General features: G+C 43.0%; 1 protein-coding gene across 1 annotated transcript; it reads left to right on the forward strand.

The window, feature by feature from the left end:
* Positions 1–308: 308 nt before the first annotated feature.
* Positions 309–9,831, forward strand: LOC308578204 (uncharacterized protein; the record flags this gene model as incomplete). Its single annotated transcript, XM_081178459.1, has 5 exons — positions 309–359; positions 1,285–1,392; positions 4,179–4,319; positions 5,097–5,197; positions 9,669–9,831. 5 exons carry the CDS (start codon positions 309–311, stop codon positions 9,829–9,831), a joined length of 564 nt encoding a protein of 187 aa, XP_081034585.1.
* Between the last annotated feature and the right edge of the window lie 12,745 nt (positions 9,832–22,576).

Raw genomic sequence — 22,576 nt, forward strand, 5'->3', positions numbered from 1 at the left:
AATCGCTCGGCCAAGGGGACACTAAGCCTTGGCCCTCATTCAACAATTCATCCACTGGAGTATCTGACACACAACATGCCAACAAAACACTCAATTCCCTCTGCCCCATTCCCTTTCCCAAACCTTACCAATTCCTTTCCTGGTGGCACTCTTACTGCACGGGCACTCTACTGCCAACTACCAGGTGAGGCTGATCAGGCCTCTGGCCCTTTCCCTCGGGCCCCTAGCCCTTTCCTTCGGGCTTACCTTTTTCCGCTGCGGACCTGTCCCCTCGGCGCCGTCCTGTCCTCTTGTTCTCCCTCAACTAGATGTCTCCACTCCAGAACAGTGTGGCTGGCTCCCCCCACGAAACAGGCGGGGTGCGCACGGGAGCCTGCAAACGCTGCTGAGCTGTTCACCTTGGTTGAGCCTGGCCCTCCGGTCCGTATTGGGGAGGGGGCTTATCCCGGACGAGCCCCCAGAGAGATGAAGCCTTATTTACCTAGGGATCCATTAGCCACGCCATCCCTGGACCTCGGAGGGAACAAAAGTACCAGGAAAGCAAAATCTTCTTTGGAGAAAAAGAGTTTATTGAAAATCTGTGCACAGAGACAAGGTCTGTACTCAGAGACAACCAGCTGGATACCTCCTGAAAATACACTGGCTGTAAAGCAAGACACTTCAGCAGACTTTCTTATACTTTTCTGAACACTCTTCCCCCCTCCCACACCTTCCCCAGACTTTCCCAATCGGCTAGCAAATATTGCTTGCTAAACACATTTTATTGCTTGCTAAACATTCCTGTCTTTCTGCTAACCAAGCACTCCCCTCCCCTCTCCTTCATACACGTGTCTTCTTTTGCTAGCTAAGCATTCCCTTCGTATCTCTTCTTATTCTTGCATTAGTAAGCATAAGACAGGAAGAGGGGCCTCTTTAGCAGCAGGTCTGGTTGATTATTGCTTACAGAAGCAGCTTCTGCTAGCCAGAAAGGCAGGAAATGAACTTTTGACCTGCCAGCCGAATTTAGCAAACAGTCACTGGCGGTGTGCTAACTGTCTGGCCAAAATTTGCAGAAGTAAGATTAGCACAGGATCAGCACAGGAATTTACTGCAGATAATATTTGCAACCTTTCTTAGGTACAGAATACAAAGCACAGAAAATATTGAGAGAAACCTTTCCCATCTCCCTTTAGAACCAGTCCTTGATCTCATTTCAGAGCCGTTGCAGCCTACCTACGGGCCCTGAGCCTGAGTCCCAACCACGCTGTTGTCCACGGCAACCTGGCATGTGTGTATTACGAACAGGGGCTGATCGATCTGGCAATCGATACCTACAAGAGGGCCATTGAGCTCCAGCCCCACTTCCCTGACGCCTACTGCAACCTGGCCAACGCGCTGAAAGAGAAAGGCAGCGTAAGAAACTGGTCCCTTTTGCCTTGGGGTGGGGGGAACATCTATATAAAAGATGTTTTATAGATGGTACTTAACACCTGCCAAAATAGCTAAAATGTATAAAACAAAAAAACTGTGCTGGAGGTGCAGTAAAGAAGAAGGGACACTTATACATTTCTGGTGGGCCTGTGAAAAAAAAATACAGAAACTTTCCTATTAGGCAGTGGTGTCCAAACTTTTTTCAAAGAGGGCCAGATTTGATGAAGTGAAGGGCCATAAGGGCCGACCAAAGTTGTTTACTTTTTTTAAGGATTGAAGTTGTTGAGCTCTTTTCTTAGGGTTTAAATTGTTGAACTTTTTTTAGGATTGAAGTTGTTTAGCTTTTTCTTAGGCTTTTACCCCATGCTGAATTGGCCAGATTAACAGAGACAATTAGGGCACAACCCAGACAAGAATTCCAAAAGGAATGGGGAAAATGCAGAGAATACTTTACCAAACAGTGCCCCAAAATATACACTTGGACTTGTTTCAATTAATTTCTACAGGAGACTTTGTGGTTTAAGTCATAATTAGGAAAAATTGTAATAATCCCATACAAAAGAAATAGTATACAAGAGGTAAATAAGGCGGCCATTTAACAGAATAAAGTCTTTTATTTTTATGTTATGTTTTCTTTGTGTAAGGGGATAGGAGTTTAATTTTGATAATTAGTCAATGGTGGTGGGTCTGTTTGTATGTATGAGTTGTTGTGGAATATGTTATAAATAAAATAAAAATTAAAAAAAGAAAATGAAACCGGTCCCTTTTGCTTTCTGTATGTCAGAGGGTTTGCTGAAAAAAGCCTTCCGGATGATGGTGACCTCGAAATTGGGCTCTTTGGGGGGGGGGATTTGGGGTACAGAACCTAGAAGAAGTCCTCTTTTATTTTTTCCTTTGTCATATCGTCACATACAACTTTGCTCATACCAAGCGTCGACTCCCCTCCCCCCTCCCCCGCTCCCACTCCCTGGCTTTCTTAAGCAGTCACGATCCTCTTAGCATTTCTATATCACCCTTTAAAAATTGTCCAGTAGCACCTGATGATGATGATGATGATGATGATGATGATAATAATAATAATAATAATAATAATAATAATAATAATAATAATAATAAAATTTATACCCCGCCTATCTGGCTGGGTTTCCCCAGCCACTCTTGGCGACAAAATATTAAAATACAATAGTCCTTCCCTAAACAGGGCTTGCTAAACTTGGCTTCTTCTTGGTATAATTTTTTGTATGCAGGTCCACTTCTTCAGATACAAAAGCTTCTACCAAGACCAAACTGAGTTGGTCTGCAATGTGCTACTGGACAATTTATATATTTTTTATATATTTCAACTGCGTTAGACCACCACAGCTGCCTACCTGAACATATATCGCCCTATTTACCTTCTTACTCTACTTAAAACAATTTACTTTAGCATTTGTAAATCACTTTCAAAAATTAGCCTCTGGTTTTTTTAATAACAGTATATTTAAAGATCTTTTTCAATTCTTTGTAAATCATATCCCAGTAGACTTTGACTTTAGTGCACATCCACCACCTATGGACGAAATTCCCTTCCTTCTCCTTGCATTTCTAGCGTGCCTTATCTTGAGTTATATATATTTTAGCAAGTTTAGTCGGCGTCAAATACCACCTATACGTCACCTTCATTAAATTTTTAATTAGTGCTGTACATTCAATAAATTGTTTTTGCCCATAATCTTTCCCACTTATCTAATTCAATGTTATGACCAAAATCTTGAGCCCATTTAATCATAACCGACTTAACTTCTTCATCCTTTGTATGCCATTCTTATACGTTTTTGGCAATGATTTTCTTTTACTATCTAGCAACTCTGTCTCTTAATTTTGATTTAGTATGACCAAAACCATTTCCCTTACTGTCTTCCTTAAATACATCTTGCAAAAGACGGTAAGTGTGCGGGAAAGAGAGTTTGAATCGGATTAGTCTGCTCTTGTATTTATGTTCCCCTAAACCAAGCATGTCCAAAGTCCACTTTGGGGGCCTTCCACCCATCTCTCCTAGATCTCAAAATGCATTGGTTTTGTCATATTTCCTGCTATCCTGCCAAAGAATTTAAATTTTCCCAATGTTCTTTTAGACCAGGCATGTCCAAAGTCCAGTTCAGGGGCCTAATCTGGCCCTCTGGTCGATTTAATCCGGCCCTCGTGGCGGTTTATTTACTAGGGCAAAACTTCCCCCCAAAAAGCTCAAGAACTTTAATCCTAAAAAAAGGTCAGCACCTCTGGGGTCAAATCCTTAAAAAAGGCTCAACAATTGTGGGGTTTTACTGTTAATATGCTTCTTCTTAATTGCATTTCACTATTAATATACTTCTTAATTGTATTTCAGTTCAACAATGACTTTGATAAAATACATCTTTTGTGACGTGCAGAAGGCTTGAGTTACCTATGAGGTGCAACAGTTACCATATAGCATATATTCAATATAAAAAACAGCAACAATTGGTTGTTGACAAAGGACAGCTGGCATATATATATATATAAGATATTAACTGATATGCATGCCATTCCAGATATAGCTATATAATCTCTACTGTTGGTAAGAGAAGAACTTTGGAGCAGGCATTTTCAAAAAAAGAGTTTTTTATGAACCGCTCTAATACCAAGTTACCGTCAGGAGCTGAGGGGCCGTATCAAACCTCAATCCAGCCATCACATCACAGAGCAGCCTTTTGGGCTCCTGTGAAAGACATACTAATATTCGTGTAAAAACTCTGTTTTGTGTTTCGAAGGTTGCCGAAGCCGAGGAATGCTACAATACAGCTCTCCGTTTATGTCCGACTCACGCGGATTCTCTTAATAACCTGGCGAACATCAAGCGAGAACAAGGGAATATCGAGGAGGCTGTCCGCCTCTACCGGAAAGCTCTTGAGGTACGTGCGTGGAGAATTACAACAATTAAATTGACATATAAGGGTTAGGCATGCGTACCCTGGACTCCTAGTCTGGGTCTTTTTAAAAATCGCCGATCAAATTTTTCTTGATCAATAACGGAAATAATGGTGAAGAAGTGAAAGTGAAGTAGCATTTTGAGGCTCGACAAAGCATGGTCCGATAAGTCCCTTTTGGAAGGAAGAGGGTCTGTCCCCCTTTTTATATTCCTAGGCCTCCTGGAATGACCAAAAATCTGCTTTTTCATCAGAAGAACAATGCAAGGTGTTAAGGAACGGTACAGAAATTGAAATAAAAGCTGGGCACATGCTGTTCTCTGTGTCGGCTGAGCTTGATCCCCTGACAGTCTTATTTTCTAACAGTATTTCCTATGCGTACGAAAAAGGCAGTTCATAGGCCCATTATTATTATTATTATTATTATTATTATTATTATTATTATTATTATTATTATTATTATTATCATTACCACAAATCATTCCAAACGGTGATTTATTTTGCAGCCAGCCCCTGCCACATTTGAGCATCAAAGAGGGGCTCTTTAAAATACGGCATTGGTCATTTGACAGTCTGATCTCCCAACAGTATTTCCTATGCATGCTAAAAAGGCAGTCCATAGGTTCCTCCTCCTCCTTAATTTTTGCAAGTCAATCCAAATGAGGATTTATTTCACGCCCACAACCTTTGAGCCTCAAAGAGCAGCCTCCGTCTCTTTAGAATGCTTCTCAGGGAAACTAAGAGTGAGCTTCTTCCCCGCAGGTCTTCCCGGAGTTTGCAGCTGCGCATTCAAATTTAGCCAGTGTTTTGCAACAGCAGGGGAAGCTCCAGGAGGCCCTCATGCACTACAAGGAGGCCATCAGGTGAGCTTCCAAAGCCATGGGGAAAATAGATTGAAAGAGCTCCTCCTTACTGTATTTTAATCTTTTGCTGGAAGCCGCCCAGAGTGGCTGGGTATAAATAATAAATTATTGTTGCTGTTGTTAATAATTATTATTACTCCTCATGCGCTGGTCTGGTGCCTGTGGGAAAGCTCTCCTCTTGTGGATAAAGCACTTTCTCTTTTTCTTTTAGGTTTTTTATTTTTTATTTTTATTTTTATTTTATTTTTTGTCCCTTGAAGGACAGCCAAATTTAAATAACAATTCGACACACAGCTGCGAGGCATTTGCGAGCTTTTTTGCGGAGAAGGTCCTGTTGCTCTGCCATGACCTCCCTGCCAATTTGGATACAATAAAGGAACTGGAGGCCCCTCGACTGTCCTCGTGTCCAGTATTGGACCACTTTGACCGGATATCCCCAGCCGATGTGGACAGACTCCTCCGAGCTGGAAAGCCCACCACCTGTCCTCTTGACCCGTGCCCGTCCTGGCTGATTAGAGCGTGCCCAGACGAGGTGCGGGCCCCCCTGGGGGATATCATCAATTTGTCCCTTGGCACTGGGATATTCCCAGGGGAACTGAAGGAGGCAGTGGTGTGTCTGCTCTTAAAGAAAACATCATTAGATCCTTTAGATCTATCCAATTACCGCCCGGTTTCGAATCTTCCATTCCTGGGTAAGGTGATTGAGAGAGCGGTTGCTGAACAGCTTGGTAGGTTTCTGGATGAAACATCTGCTCTCGATCCATTCCAGTCCGGCTTCCGCGCTGGTCATGGGACCGAGACGGCTCTGGTCGCCCTAACAGATGATCTCCGCAGGCAGCTGGATCGAGGCGGGTCGGGGCTGCTGATTCTTCTAGACCTGTCAGCAGCCTTCGACATGGTCGATCACGAACTTCTGGACCACCGCCTTGCCGACGTGGGGATCCAGGGCACAGTCCTTCAATGGCTGCGCTCGTTTCTCTCCGGTCGGGGACAGAGGGTGGCGCTTGGGGGGGAATTGTCATCGCGCCACTCCTTGGTGTGTGGAGTGCCTCAGAGTGCGATACTCTCCCCGATGCTTTTTAACATCTTTATGCGCCCCCTCGCCCAGCTTGTCCGGAGTTTTTGGCTGGGTTGCCATCAGTATGCCGATGACACCCAACTCTATCTGTTGATGGATGGCCATCCTTACTCGGCCCCAGATACACTGACCAGATGTCTGGAAGCTGTGGCTGGATGGTTACGTGGGAGCCGGTTGAAGTTAAATCCTTCGAAGACAGAGGTCCTCTGGCTGGGACGGAGCGATATGGGATTGAGGGGGCAACTCCCATCTCTTGCATGGGTGCAATTAGTGCCAGCATCGTCCGTTAAGAGTTTGGGTGTAATCTTCGACACCTCCCTTTCCATGGAGGCGCAGATTACAGCTATAACAAAGGCGGCATTTTTTCATCTCCGCCAAGCTAAGCAGTTGGCTCCTTATCTCTCTCACCCTGACCTAGCCACTGTGATCCACGCGACGGTCACCTCCAGACTGGATTATTGTAACTCGCTCTACGTGGGGCTGCCCTTGAGACTGACCCAGAAACTCCAGCGGGTGCAGAATGCCGCGGCGAGACTCCTTACGGGGTCTTTGCTGCGAGATCATATCCATCCGGTGCTGTACCAGCTGCACTGGCTCCCGGTGGAGTACAGGATCAGGTTTAAGGTGCTGGTTTTAACCTTTAAAGCCCTATACGGCCTAGGACCCTCGTACCTATGGGACTGCCTCTCCTGGTATGTCCCACAGAGAAATTTACGGTCTGCAAATAAAAACACCCTAAAGATCCCAGGTCACAGAGAGGTTAGGTTGGCCTCAACTAGAGCCAGGGCCTTCTTGGCTGCGGCTCCAATCTGGTGGAACGCTCTGTCACAAGAGACTAGGGCCCTGTGGGACCTGACATCCTTCCGTAGGGCCTGCAAGACAGAGCTGTTCCACCAGGCCTTTGGTCAGGGCGCAGACTGACTCCCTCCTCTGGCAACCTGCACAGAATTTTGCTTGATGGTTGCCATTAATTTGATTTTAATTTGATTTAATTAATTTTATAATGAATGTTTTAAAATGTTGGACTATTTTGATTGTTGTTAGCCGCCCTGAGCCCGGCTTCGGCTGGGGAGGGCAGGATATAATTATTATTATTATTATTATTATTATTATTATTATTATTATTATTATTATTATTCAGTTTTTTTATTTTATCATTTTATTTCCATACACTCCAAACATTTTCAATATATACAATACTGGGATTATACAAACCCCTTGGACTCTCCCCCACCCCCCACCCCCCGTTTCCATATTTTGCCATCTTTTCTTGCATGTAATTACAATGATTCGTTCTATTCCATTTCCTTATTTGCTACTTTGGCTTCATCAATGTTATATCAATCCTGCCTGTGGAAAACCATCTAATTCGATTTTAATTTGATCCCGATTTGTTTTTAGGAGGTAATTTAATTATTGTTTGATTTTATACTAATGTTATATATTTGATGTTAGCTGCCCTAAGACCGGTTTCGGCCAGGGAGGGCGGGATACAATTATTATTATTATTATTATTATTATTATTATTATTATTATTATTATTATTATTATTATTTCTAAATATGTATCTTTAAGGTATTCAATAAATTTTTCCCATTCTTGTTTAATTTTTTTATATATATAAATAGTTTTTATTAAGTTTTAGCATTTTATATTCATCACAAACATCATTCTTGCAGACAGCATAGATGAATCCCAATCTCCCCCAGCTTCCCTCTTCTGGTTTTTTAAATATTTACTTCTCCTGCCTATCTCATTCTCCCTTAATTTTGCCATCTTTGAACTAACGATGGTTATATCCTTAAGGTTTTTGCACCATGCTTTTTCACATTTCATCTTCATTATTTTCCCCATTTTGTCCTTTTAACTTTTTTCTTTGCTTAAATTTCCTATCATCTTGATGTCTGATCTTCACAGTCATTTTGATAATCCACTCTTCTTTTGTTGGGACCTTCTCTTCCTTCCACATCCGGGCTAAGAACATTCTGGCATAAATAGAATACACTGTCTTTTTAGGTCTCTTGGTATTTCTTCACCCGTTAAACCTATTAGAAAGGCTTCTGGTTTTTACACAAATGTTCTCTCCCCCCCCCCCCAGTTAATTATACAGTGGTACCTTGGTTCTCAAACTGAATGTGTTCCAAAACCAAGGTGCACTTTCCCATAGAAAGTCATGCAAAACGGATTAATCCATACCAGACTTTGAAAAACAATCCCTAAAACAGCCATTTAACATGAATTTTACTATCTAACGAGACCACTGATCCCTAAAATGAAAGCAGTCATCCATGTACTGTACTCTAAAATAAATACAACAGTCTTGTAAATGATAAAAATGAAAATTATTTTTTTTCCTCACCTGCACTGATGATAGTCATTGTTCGGATGGGGACCGGGGCTTCTATCCGTTTCTGCAATCACACAATCAATCAATCAATCAATCAATCAGTAACTAAACTGGGATCCGCACAGTCGCAAAAACAAATGAACCAAAAAAGCCTCCGAAACAAAAACACCACATAAATTGCAAAAACCAAAGCACCAAACTTAATCTGTTCCCGAAGTCTGTTTGATTGGTGCAGGCGCCCCAGAAAGAATAGCTGACAGCCAAATTTGATGTTTGGCTTCCGAAAAACGCCTGGAAACTGGAACACTTTTTCTGGGTTTTCGGCATTTGGGAACCAAAGCGTTTGAGTAGTAGTAATAATAATAATAATAATAATAATTTGTTTTTGTTTGTATCCCACCCTCGCCGGCCAAGGCTGGGCTCAGAGCAGCTAACATCATAAAAACAACACAACGAGCCTAAAAGCAGACATCAAGTAATTCAAATAAAAATTAATTCAGACAAGTTAAAATCCGGGCAGGTGGCAATTATTAGGGTGGAATTGAGAGTGATTAATAATTGCCAGAATTGAGGAGCATGGAATTTCCCAAAAGGAAAGTGCTGCTTGTCCGTATGAAGAGGATGCCACAATGCTGAACCTTTCTGTATAAAAAACCTTCTGTATAAAGAAACCTGTATAAAAAACATTTGAGAACCAAGGTCTCACTGTCTCACATGACCACTAGGGTGGTTCATAAAAAACACTTTTTTGAAGATGCCTGCTCCCAAGGTCTTATCTTACTACACTAGGGATTATATAGCTATATCTGAAATTTTGTGCATATCAGTTAATATCTCAACCCTCCATGAAAATAGCTGTTTTCTTGGACGTTTTCCTATTTTGTGAAGGCTTTGGAGAAGGCATTTTTTAAAAAAGTTTTTTTAATGAACTGCCCTAAAGACCACCGTATAGGATAGAAAGAGCCTTCTTGACCCTTACATTTCCAGCGTAACTTCAGAGTATTTTTGTACCAAAATGGCACTTTTTCTCTCCCCCTCCATGTCAGAATCAGCCCCACTTTTGCAGACGCCTATTCCAACATGGGGAACACCTTGAAGGAAATGCAAGACGTCCAGGGAGCTCTGCAATGCTACACAAGAGCAATCCAGATAAATCCTGCGTTTGCCGATGCCCACAGCTGTAGCACCCTGCTTGTGGTTAACGCTTAGCTGGAATGAAATATTCAACGCAGCAATAGAGAAATTAAAATAATTATTTATTTGTCAGACAAATAAATGAGAGGCACAGTGGTATATGGTTACCAAGCTCTGGCCTGGCTCCTGCCATTATGGCCAGCCCTTATATTCCCTTAATCCAGCCCCCTTTGCTCCTCCTTTGGCTGCCTCTGTCCAATCAGCCTAGTTGGATTTCCTATTGGCTGATTGCTATATCCAATCCTAAAAGATACACCCACATCCTCCTGTCCTTATATGGAACACAAACAGCTATATATTGTTACATCTATAAATGACAAATAAGTAGTAATATATCTTACATGTGTCTCAACAAGGAATCTTAATTACCAGCTCACCTCTTGCCCTCCCTGCCCTATTGCCTTCTAAAACAAATGGTTAATCTTAAATTTTTATCTTAAACATATGTCAAGGATCTTGAGTTTCACATCAACATTGAAAGATATCCTTCATTTGAAGGTTTCCAAACAAATGTCTGACAGCCATATATCAGGACTGCCCAGGACTGGCGTCTTCTTGTCTGGCTGGAGGGCTAGGTTGCTGGCTAACTTAATTTCAAGATAAAATACAACTCTTTACAACTATATGAAATCTAGCATTTCTTAAATCCTTTGCATAATTACATTTAAGCCAATACATTTAATACACAACACAAGTAGCCTCTTAAAAAGAATAAGGTCTTTGTAAAAAGGGAACTCAGTTTAAAACAGTTTCAGAAGAAACCTCTTCAGTTTACATCCCCCCCTTCTCCAGCCAGCTGCTTTTCCCATTAGCTCTTCCTCAAACTCTCTCAGTTTAAGAAAGAAACAGTTTTAAAAAGACTTCCCAAAAAAAGCCTCTCTTTCTCTGTCAGCTAGATGCTTCTCCCCATTTGCCTCTGGCCTTAGAAAATACAGCTCAAGGTTTAAGAGAGGCCCATGGTATCATTTTACTATTTGCCCATTCCTAATTATATTTATCTCTGCCTTTGTTATCTTCTGTAACATGTAGGGTCAGTGTCATTACTCAGTCTGTAATTTCAGCTTTTACGACTTTGAGAATTGTTTTCTGCTATCAATCAAAGGGGGGGCCCCTTGTCTTAGGAGAATGGCCAAGGTTTTCTCTGCCTGGCATGAAACATTTGAAAATCTTTTAGGCTCTCTCTAATATACAAGTCCTGATCAAACATTAATAAAATGCAGGCTTATGCCTGATGCCTCATTCCCCCCTTTCAAGCTCAAGGACCTTCATTCCAAGTGTCCTTGATAGCTTGACCTTCATCATATTCCTGAGGTAAAGCTCTGTATAGGGCCATGATATGAGGTAGAGTTTCATTTGAAACCATCTTGCTAATTGTACTTCTAAAACATGAAATGATACATGGCATCATACATAAAACCATTACCACTACTGTCAAGAAAAACAAGCAAGACAATAGTATCCCTTTGAGTCCTGTGACATTAGGTAACCAATTGGTGAGCCATCCCATATCCCATCCTTCCCATGTTTGTACTGGGACATGTGCTATATTCTCCATCTTTGTGGCCAACACACGGATTGCCTCACCATTATCTGAAATGTTAAAGCAACAGGCATTCCCTGTCAAGTTCAAGACTCCACATAGGCCTCCCTGCTTGGCAAGTACATAATCCATTCCCATTTTCAGCTGCAAAATGGCGGCTCTACTTTCATCCAACTGTTGTGCAATAAGTCTCAAACTCTTGGCCGTTGCATTGGTTACAAGTTCCACTACTGCTTGCAATCGAATTATTCTGTTTAGATTATAAATAGGATCCCGTGCCCCTTGTATGAGCTCACCAGGATTCCAGGAGGCAGGATCATAATAGGCTATAATGCGCTCTGGTGGCCAATCATCAGTACCGCTCCAACTTTGGGTACTTCCTCCTGCTATATGAGAAATATCAGCGTTTCTTCGTGTACGCTTGGCCAAATTAGTGGGCATAATCCACATTGGTGGTAATACCCATCCCAGGAAACAAGTCCCACTCCATTTGGAGGGGAGTTTCTTGTATGCCCATTCTCCACATATCCACCACAACCATCGTGTCTGAGGTCTTTGGTACGTGGAGTACAGAAGGCGAAATAGCAAAAGAGGTAGAGAGTTCACAGTGCAGTATGTTAGATTGCCTTTTTCTGTCACAGTTATGTTCCATACCACTTTCCATGCATGAATAAAAGGAGGTGCACAGGGCAAGGCATCCCGAGTTCGATAGGTAGTATCGTGTGCCCAGGTATTCTTAATATTATCCCAAGTATAGTGACAATGAGAAGAGCCTATCATGGTAGAATCAGCTGCATCTGATGATCTATGTACACAGAATTCCCCTTGTACAGGTATAACTCGTAATGGTTTAGTTGAGTTCCATCCGGGGAAATTCTGTACTTCTGTTTGGTGTGGTATTTCGCTTACCATACCAATGGCATCTAATGGTATCGGTAATAAGGGCATACCTCCCTCTGAATCATCTGGCCCGAGAGAGCAAACAAGGCAATTGGTCCTATTTGCAACATTGGCTACCATTTCAGCTAAACCTACCCACATATTGTGGTCATGGTGGAATCCATATTTAGTCAATTTGGCCAGATTCAAGGACCCTTCCCCTTCCCAAGGGATCAGGATTAATAGAATCATGTTGATGTCTAGCATATGCATTCCTTCCACAAAAGATTACCTTATTGTGATAGCAAATAAATATTAGTCCCAATATAATTCCCCCAGTGACAGAAATGGGGAACCACCAAGACCAAAACATATATCCCGAGGATCCCCAATGAGTAATATCTCTGATAATTGTTCCACAAGGGGGGGGCAGTCAATTAATTGTATAAGAGAATCTGTCCTTTCACAATCGCTGGTTCAGATGCTCCTCAAGCTTCAGGCGTGCGCAGGTCAGCCAGCTTCCAGGTTGTGGCTGCAGCAGGCCGGTCGTCTAATGTTGCCCGTGACCTAGCCCGTTCCCGGTAGGGCTAGATACAGGGGTTTTTGGAGAGAGTCAGTTTAAGAGGATTAGAGGGGTCACCTTTGCACGTCCAACTGCCTTCGGACTTCTTCAAACGGGAGTGATGAATCCAGGGGGTCACCTCAGCTACCTTCACCGCTGTTGGAGTAGAGAGCAAGACGGTGTAAGGTCCACGCCACTTAGGTGCAAGTGGATCACGTTTCCACTCTTTCACCCATACGCTATCGCCAGCCTGGAACTGATGAATCGGCTCGGCAATGCTGCACGGCGTACGCTCGAGGGCCCACCTGTTAAGAGAAACAAAAACACGGGAGAGAGATTGCACTTGTCCCTGTGTCACATGGTCTCCTATTTGTTTAAGATCAGCTGAAATATCCTGAACAAAGGAGGGCGGTCTCCCATACAGGAGCTCAAAAGGTGACAACTTAAGTCTTTTTGTGGGTGCACACCGAACACGAAACAGTGTTATGGGTAACACATCTACCCATCCCAATCCCGTTTCCTGGGTTAATTTTGCCAATTGGGTTTTCAGAGTCCGATTCATTCTTTCAGTTTTCCCTGAACTCTGAGGCCTATAGGCTGCATGCAGTCTCCATTTCACTTGTAGGACTCGACATACTTCTTGTACTACTTGATCAATGAACGCTGGCCCATTATCACTTCCAATGCATCTAGGTAATCCAAACCTCGGGATCAATTCAGTCAGGAGTCTCTTAGTTACCTCTCGTGCCTTTTCAGTTCGGGTGGGAAAAGCTTCAACCCATCCGGTAAGAGTATCTACAAACACAAGGAGATACTTGAATCCCTTAGAAGGGACCAGCTCTGTGAAGTCCACAATTAGGCTTTCCATGGGGACATATCCCACATGTTGGATTCCAGGAGGTTGTACCGGTCCCTGCCTGGGATTGTTTTTAGCACAAAGAACACATTTCTGTGAAATGCAAGTTGCTAATTGTGATAGGTTAATAATATACAACTTCCGACTGAGACTCTCTCTGGTTGCAGTACCGCCAAGGTGAGTAGATTCATGATAATTTCTTACAATTGTGCCTGCTAGATGATGAGGTACATAAATCCTATTGTCTGGCAGGATCATCCAACCGTCCTTCACAACTGCTCCTTCCTGTTCAGCCCATTTCCTCTCTTCTGGGGTATAGTGAGGTTTAACTTCTTCTGGAACTACCTCTGGTATGAGGGCTACTATAAATCCTCCCACAGGCTTTTGGGCTGCCTCTCGAGCTGCTTTGTCAGCAGCATGATTTCCTCTGGTTATTGGATCCCTTCCTCGTCCATGACCTTTGCAGTGCATTACAGCAATCTGTTCTGGAGCCCATACTGCTTCTAACAGGATTTCTACTTCAGGTCCATATTTCAAGGCTTTCCCGTGGGCTCCTATTAGACCTCTTTCTTTCCATAGAGCACCATGTGCATGCAGGGTTAAGAAGGCATATTTAGAATCAGTATAGATGTTTGCCTTACATCCGGCTGCCAATTGCAGAGCTCTAGTTAAACCTATAAGTTCAGCTTTTTGTGCCGAGGTGCCAGCAGGCAAAGCTTCAGCTTCCACAACTTCCTCATTGGTGACCACAGCATATCCTGCTCGTCTGGCACCTTCATGCAGGTAACTGCTACCATCAGTATAATATACAACATCTGGATTTTTCAATGGTTCATCTTTCAGATCGGGTCTACTGGAATAAACTTCATCCATTATTTGGAGACAATCATGTGATTCTTCATCATCTACCTCTGGTAGGGGCAGCAAAGTCGCTGGATTGAGCATATTCACTACTCGTAGATGAATCCTGGGATTTTCACACAATAGGCCTTGGTACCTAGCCATCCTTGGGTTCGTTAGCCAATAACTACCCTTATATTCCATGAGTGTCAGAACAGCATGAGGTACATTCACATACATCGTCTGGCCGAAGGTAAATTTATCAGCTTCTTTGACAAGGCTGGCAGTGGCCGCTACTGCCCTTAGGCATGGAGGCCATCCTTTTGCTACTGAGTCCAATTGTTTTGACAAATAAGCTACTGGACGGTTCCAACTTCCTAATCTCTGGGTCAGGACTGCCGCTGCAATCCCATTCTGTTCATGTACATACAGCTGAAAGGGTTTTTCCGAATTAGGCAGTCCAAGGGCTGGGGCCTCCATAAGTCGTTGTTTGATAACTAAAAAGGCTTGTTGCTGCTCAGGTCCCCATACGAATGGGTCCTTTTCTGCACCTCGAGTGCTTTCATGTAAGGGTTTGGCCAGACTGCTGAAATCAGGTATCCATAGTCTACAAAACCCTGCTGTTCCCAGGAATCCTCTGAGTTGTTTCCTTGTGGTAGGTTCCTTGATAAGGCAAATAGCTTCTTTCCTCTCTGGCCTCAATGCTCGTTGTTGGTGTGAGATGTCAAAGCCCAAATATTTGACCTTTTCTAAACATAACTGTGCCTTTTTCTGGGAAACTCGGTAGCCAGCTTCCCAGAGCAAGTGGAGCAGTTCCTCTGTACCTTCTTTACAGGTATCAAAATCCTTTGCTGCTAGTATAAGGTCATCTACATATTGCAGAACCACCTTTTCTCCAGGTATTGAGGGGTAACTTGTTAGATCCTTCGCCAAGGCAGTGCCAAATAAAGTTGGGGAATTTTTGAATCCCTGGGGCAATCTCGTCCAGGTTAGCTGGCCTTTTGTTCCTGTCAAAGGGTCTTCCCACTGGAAGGCAAATATAGGTTGGCTCTGTGGTGCCAGCCGGCAACAGAAAAATGCATCTTTCAAGTCCAATACAGTAAAAAATGTTGCTTCTGGTGGGATCAAACTCAGCAGGGTGTATGGGTTTGGTACATTTGGGTGCAAGGTCTCGATAGCCTGGTTTACGAGCCTCAAGTCCTGCACTGGCCTGTATTCATCTGTCCCAGGTTTTCGAACAGGCAAAAGGGGTGTGTTCCATTCTGATTGGCAGGGCTTAAGCAGACCATATTTTAATAGGCGGTCCAAATGTTTCTGGATGCCCTCTGCTGCTCGCCGGGGTAAAGGATATTGCTTTACAGATACAGGGGTAGCCATAGGTTTTAAGGTTACTACAATTGGAGCTATATTCTTGGCCATTCCTGGTGGGCTATTTTCGGCCCATACTCCTGGTGGCACCTGTAGAGTTCAGAGGAGCTTGTTTAACTCTGTATCCAATGTGGGTTGGACTTGCAGGGCTGACATTAGGCGCCATGATTGTTCCTTAGGTACTGAGAGGGAAATTATTCCTGCTGCCTTTGATGGCAGTTTCATTTCTGGACCTCGAGGAGTGAAGGTGATTTGGGCCTGCAATTTGGACAGCATATCTCTACCTAAGAGAGGTATTGGACACTCAGGTATATACAAAAACTGATGGGTTAAACGATGTCCCCCAATCTGGCATTCCAAAGGTTGGAGGAAAGACCTCTTAGCTGACTGACCAGTGGCACTTTTAATGACTACACTTTTGGATGCCTTTTTCTGCAATAGTTCTGGGAGTACTGAGTATTCAGCCCCAGTATCAATCATAAAGTCTATTAAATGGCTTCCTAATTGGATCGTGACCGTGGGCTCCTGGAAGCCTAACTTTATGGAGTCCGGTCTTTCCTAGTCTTGGGTAAAATCCTCCTCTGCCAGTCCAATGACATTGTCCCTACTCCGTCCTTGTCCAGGTCTCTGATATCTTCCATCTCGGATCATTCCCCGTCCCCGTCCCTGGTTTCTTGGGCCGGAGCCTGGGCCTGGGCCTGGGCCTGGGCGTACTTCTTCCAACCTCAGGGGTTCAGGACACTCCCGCTTCCAATGACCCTCCTTCTTGCAATTTGCACATTGATTCCTTCCCAGTGGTGGATTCCTTCCCCGCCCTCTTCCTCCATTTAAGGGGCGGTAGTCTTGCTTCACTGCTGTGGCTAGCATTACCATCTTTTCCTTCTGCCACTTCTTCTTCTCTTGTTTCTCAGCCTCATCCCTATTCCGATAAACTCGGCGTGCAATGGCCATAATTTGGCTCATCAGCATCCCTTCCCATCCTTCGGATTTCTGAATTTTCTTACGAATGTCAGAAGCGCACTGGGCCACAAATGTAGCAGTAATCATTCTGCTGTTTTCAGGGGCTTCAGGGTCAAAAGGAGTCCATATACGATAGGCTTCTTGCAGCCTCTCTAAAAAGTCTCCTGGACTCTCATTTGGTTTCTGTTCTACTTCTGAGACTTTAGACATATTAGTGGGCTTCTGGCATGCCCTGCGGATACCTTGCACAAGCGTCTGGCGGTAGGTGGTAAGTCTGGCCAGGTGAATTACATTGTTTGGATCCCAATTAGGATCTTCCAAGGGAAAGTTGTCTTGGAGATGACGGTCAATATTATAAATATTTCCCACTCTGGCCTGCTCACGCAAATATATCTGTGCCTTTTCAATTATGTCTCTCCTTTCCTCAGTGGTGAACAGAGTATTCAGGAGCTGGCGGCAATCTGTCCAAGTAGGACTATGAGTATTTATTATTGAAGTCACCAAGTCCATCATAGCCTGAGGTTTTTCTGCAAAAGATGGGGTGTGTGTTTTCCAATTCATCAGATCCGTAGTTGTGAATGGAATATATTGCAGGGTCGAAGTTCGAGGTGGCCGTGGTCCGAGTTGCCCGTTAACCAGCACAGGCTCCTCAAGTGCATCAAATACTCTTCTGAGAGGGGCTACTACGTGATCTTTCTCTTCGCCTTGCTCTAGGGGCCTCAAATCATAGGGGATGGTATTTGTCCCAAGGCGTTCTTTTAGCAGCTTTATACGCCTGGCTGTATTGCTTGCTGACCGATTAAGGTCTCCCTGTAACTTCTGTAATAATTCTCTAGGACTTGGATGTACAGGGGTTTGGGGTAGGCAATCAGTTGTTTCACTAAAAGAGACTGTAGATGGAGTTCTACTGGGACTCACAGATGGAATAACCGCTTCTGCTTGGGCTTTATTATAGGCCTCCAATGCCTCCTGAAGATATTTATCATAATCTATCAAGGAATCAAGTTCTGTGACTCCAGCCCCATTATTCATTCCACTTTCTTGCCTTGGGGTTACAACTGGTGGAGTGTTTGGATTAGGCTCCCTTCGATGTGGAGCATAAGGTGGAGGTGGAAGCAGCTCTTCCTCTGGTCCCTCAAAAATGGGTTTGAGTTTATTTGGCAAGATTCCTTTCCTAGCTTCGGCTTTTACAGCCAATAATTTGCATCGTTGGACTTTGCATTCCCTTATCCATGGAGGATTTTTATTTAATGTGCTCAGCCAGGAATCTATATATGAAAATTGTTCTGGGCACCCTCCAATTTCTTTGGCGATGTTAGACCAAAGTTTGCTTACTAAATTTATATCAAAGGTTCCTTGAGATGGCCATTCAGTATTTTGCTTCGGCCACTCTAATTCACATAACGTTCTCAGGCGCTCTGGCGTCATTTTGACTCCATACGCCCCTGAGAAGGCTTTCTTAAAATTATTTAACATACATTCAAGAGGTGTATTTTCCCCTTTTGAACCCCCAACTCCCATTGTATGGCCCTGTGAAGTATCCACTCAGTCACTCACACACACGCTTCGTGGGTTTCCTTGCCCAGATGGAGTCGCCTCACTGGGAACCGAAGTACTGCCCACTCCACACTCAGGTCAGCTACAGATTGCTCTGTACTTTCTCACACATACAATGCGTTAGATACTTCACCACACACTACCTCCCATTCTTCCCTTTTCCCCCACCAGATCACCATCTGATCTATCCAACCACCTAGCGTACTCAGTTCCCACTTACTGAGACGCAGAAGTTTGATCAAGACTTCTCTTCCTCCCAATTAATTGGAGGGCCAAAAATCCCTTTGTGCACTTACCCCTGGTTGGTTCCGTTTCCCCCCGGTCCGTCGCCGCCAGTGAGCAGGGTATCAGACAGACGAGACTTCTGCGTTCCCCCTGGAAAAATTTACCAGTGCGCGCTTGGGTAAGCAGTTTAGAGATCCTCTCTCTTGTACCCTGCTCAGTAGAGCGAAGGGGCTGCGTTCCAGCAGACCACTTATCCGAGTCACGGGAGCACCATAAAATGTAGCACCCTGCTTGTGGTTAACGCTTAGCTGGAATGAAATATTCAACGCAGCAATAGAGAAATTAAAATAATTATTTATTTGTCAGACAAATAAATGAGAGGCACAGTGGTATATGGTTACCAAGCTCTGGCCTGGCTCCTGCCATTATGGCCAGCCCTTATATTCCCTTAATCCAGCCCCCTTTGCTCCTCCTTTGGCTGCCTCTGTCCAATCAGCCTAGTTGGATTTCCTATTGGCTGATTGCTATATCCAATCCTAAAAGATACACCCACATCCTCCTGTCCTTATATGGAACACAAACAGCTATATATTGTTACATCTATAAATGACAAATAAGTAGTAATATATCTTACATGTGTCTCAACAAGGAATCTTAATTACCAGCTCACCTCTTGCCCTCCCTGCCCTATTGCCTTCTAAAACAAATGGTTAATCTTAAATTTTTATCTTAAACATATGTCAAGGATCTTGAGTTTCACATCAACATTGAAAGATATCCTTCATTTGAAGGTTTCCAAACAAATGTCTGACAGCCATATATCAGGACTGCCCAGGACTGGCGTCTTCTTGTCTGGCTGGAGGGCTAGGTTGCTGGCTAACTTAATTTCAAGATAAAATACAACTCTTTACAACTATATGAAATCTAGCATTTCTTAAATCCTTTGCATAATTACATTTAAGCCAATACATTTAATACACAACACAAGTAGCCTCTTAAAAAGAATAAGGTCTTTGTAAAAAGGGAACTCAGTTTAAAACAGTTTCAGAAGAAACCTCTTCAGTTTACATCCCCCCCTTCTCCAGCCAGCTGCTTTTCCCATTAGCTCTTCCTCAAACTCTCTCAGTTTAAGAAAGAAACAGTTTTAAAAAGACTTCCCAAAAAAAGCCTCTCTTTCTCTGTCAGCTAGATGCTTCTCCCCATTTGCCTCTGGCCTTAGAAAATACAGCTCAAGGTTTAAGAGAGGCCCATGGTATCATTTTACTATTTGCCCATTCCTAATTATATTTATCTCTGCCTTTGTTATCTTCTGTAACATGTAGGGTCAGTGTCATTACTCAGTCTGTAATTTCAGCTTTTACGACTTTGAGAATTGTTTTCTGCTATCAATCAAAGGGGGGGCCCCTTGTCTTAGGAGAATGGCCAAGGTTTTCTCTGCCTGGCATGAAACATTTGAAAATCTTTTAGGCTCTCTCTAATATACAAGTCCTGATCAAACATTAATAAAATGCAGGCTTATGCCTGATGCCTCACAGCAACCTCACTTCCATCCATAAGGTAAGCTTTGTGTCTCTGCTAAATCTATTTTAAAAAAAAAAAAAAACTGGGGGGGGGGCAGCAGGGGAATCTTAGTTTTTACAAAAGGAAAACAACTGGCAAAAGCCGTCCCAAACCGAGATGGGGCACAAAAAGAAAAAGGGGAGAATTGGAATTTATGCTGGAAGTCTGAGGAGGCAGAGGGCACGCCGATACGTTTATGGTGGGGCTACAGAAACGTTAAAAAATTCATGAGGAAATAAAAAAGATGATCAGAATTAATTTAGAGGGGAAAACCAGAGGCATATTTACTGAGTATAAGAGGTAAAGAAATACCACAAGATGGGAAGATATTATTCTTATACGCGACAGCTGCAGCAAGGCTACTCCTTGCACAAAACTGGAACAGGAAATATATACCCACAAAGGATGACTGGATAAAGAAACTAATTGAATTTATAGAACTGGCAAGGTCAAGTGCAGTAATAAGGTACCAATCAAACTGGAAAATAAAAATATAATGGAAATGGTTTGAAGATTATGTGTTCAAGTACTGCTCAAAAACTAACATGTTGATATGTTTGGTTTAATGTTTGTAAATCTGGTTTATAATAATAATAAATAGTAAGTTAAAAGAGTTAAGAAATATAAATTTAGATAAAAATTGCAATGTGAATGTGAGTGAAGGAAGTCACGTGGGTATTTGGGTAAATGCTGAGTTGTGTATAGGGTTAGATGTGGGGAATCCATATATGTAATGTATAGTGTTGAAAATGTACGGCAACTAGCATGTAAAATGAAATAAAAAATAAATAAATAAATAAATAGGGGGGAAATAAAAATGGCAATGTGAAATATTATATAGGAGGGTGAGGGGCGGTGGAGGGAAGTCACAAGGGTGGTTTTAATGTCTGAAATTTTGGGTGGTAGGGTAATACGAATTTTGTTTTGTGTCTATGTGTTTGTTTGTAAATAATTTTTTTAAAAGGAAAATGAAAAAATTGCTATTTTTACTTTGAAATAAAAATGGGGGGGGGGAGGTCTTATACGGGTGATTGGGTGGGTGAATGGCTCATTTTCTTAAATTTGAGCCCCCCCAAATAGAGGGTGGCTTATATAGACGGAAAGTATGGTGGAGTTCCACACCCAAAAATCTCATTGTGACTTCCAATCACCCCTACGTCACATTTCCGATGGCGCCCTTTTGCTCGTCTCTCCTAGATCTCAAAATGCATTGGTTTTGTCATATTTCCTGCTGTCCTTTGTCAATCCACACCTGCCAAAGAATTTAAATTTTCCCAACATTTTTTTTTAGACCACACATGTCCAGCGTGTGGCCGGGGAGCGTAACCTGGTTTACTTACTGGGGCAACCCCCCCCCCCAAATGCTCAACAACTTCAATCCTAAAAAGAGCTCAACAACCTTGGGGTTAAATCCTAAAACAGCTCAACAAATTTGCCCCGCCCTCATGTCAAATCTGGCCCTCTTTGGGAAAATTTGGGCACCCCTGTAAATTTAGACAATACAGTCCTATCTCGGGTTAAATATGCTTCAGGATGAATATTTTTGGGTTGCGCTCCGCAGTGACCCAGAAGTAACGGAGCACGTTACTTGTGGGTTTCGCCGCATGCACAGACCCTCAAAATGATGTCATGCGCAGAAGCGGCGAATTGCGACGTGCAGATGCGGGTTGCATTCGCTTCAGGATGTGAACGGGGCTCCGGAACGGATCCCATTCACATCCAGAGGTACCACTGTACTCTGCAAGTGTCCTGTTCTCTATGAAATGTTTCTTCCAAAACCTCTCGTAATTCTGCCTGTATTATAATCTTGCTAATTCTGCGTATTTTAGCCTTTTTGCTAGCTACGCCAACTTAGTAGGGATGGGATTCTCCTTTCCATCCTTTGTCTGTTAAGATTCTCGCTGCGGCTATTGTAGACACTGTGACTTGCCATTGTTTTATAACCATTTATTGTAACATTTATTCTATGATCAATTACAATAATCATTCATTGTAATATTCATTTATTGTACGATTAATTACAATTTATTGTAATTGTTAAGAGTAGGTTTCTATTGAATTTTTACATGCTGATACTCAATATTATTCTATAGCATGGGGAGGCAAACTACGGCCCCATGGCCTTCTCAATCTAGCCGGGAGTCGGCATGTTTTGACACAAGTATAATGTGTCCTTTTATTTAAAATGCACCTCTGGGTTATTTGTGGGACATAGGAATGCGTTCCTTTTTCCCCCTCCCCAAAATCTAGTCTGGCCCCCACAAGGTCTAAGGGACAGTGGACGGCCCCCTGCTGAAAAAGTTTGCCGACCCCTGTTCTATTCCAATGATTGTTGAATGTTACTTTATAAGTCTACCAGGTGTGGATCATCGTGCCTTCTGTCTGTTCTTCATCTTTGGTTTTGATGGTTGAG

The sequence above is a fragment of the Podarcis bocagei genome, assembly GCF_964188305.1.
Source record: "Podarcis bocagei genome assembly, chromosome: W".
In the NCBI taxonomy this organism is placed as follows: domain Eukaryota; kingdom Metazoa; phylum Chordata; class Lepidosauria; order Squamata; family Lacertidae; genus Podarcis; species Podarcis bocagei.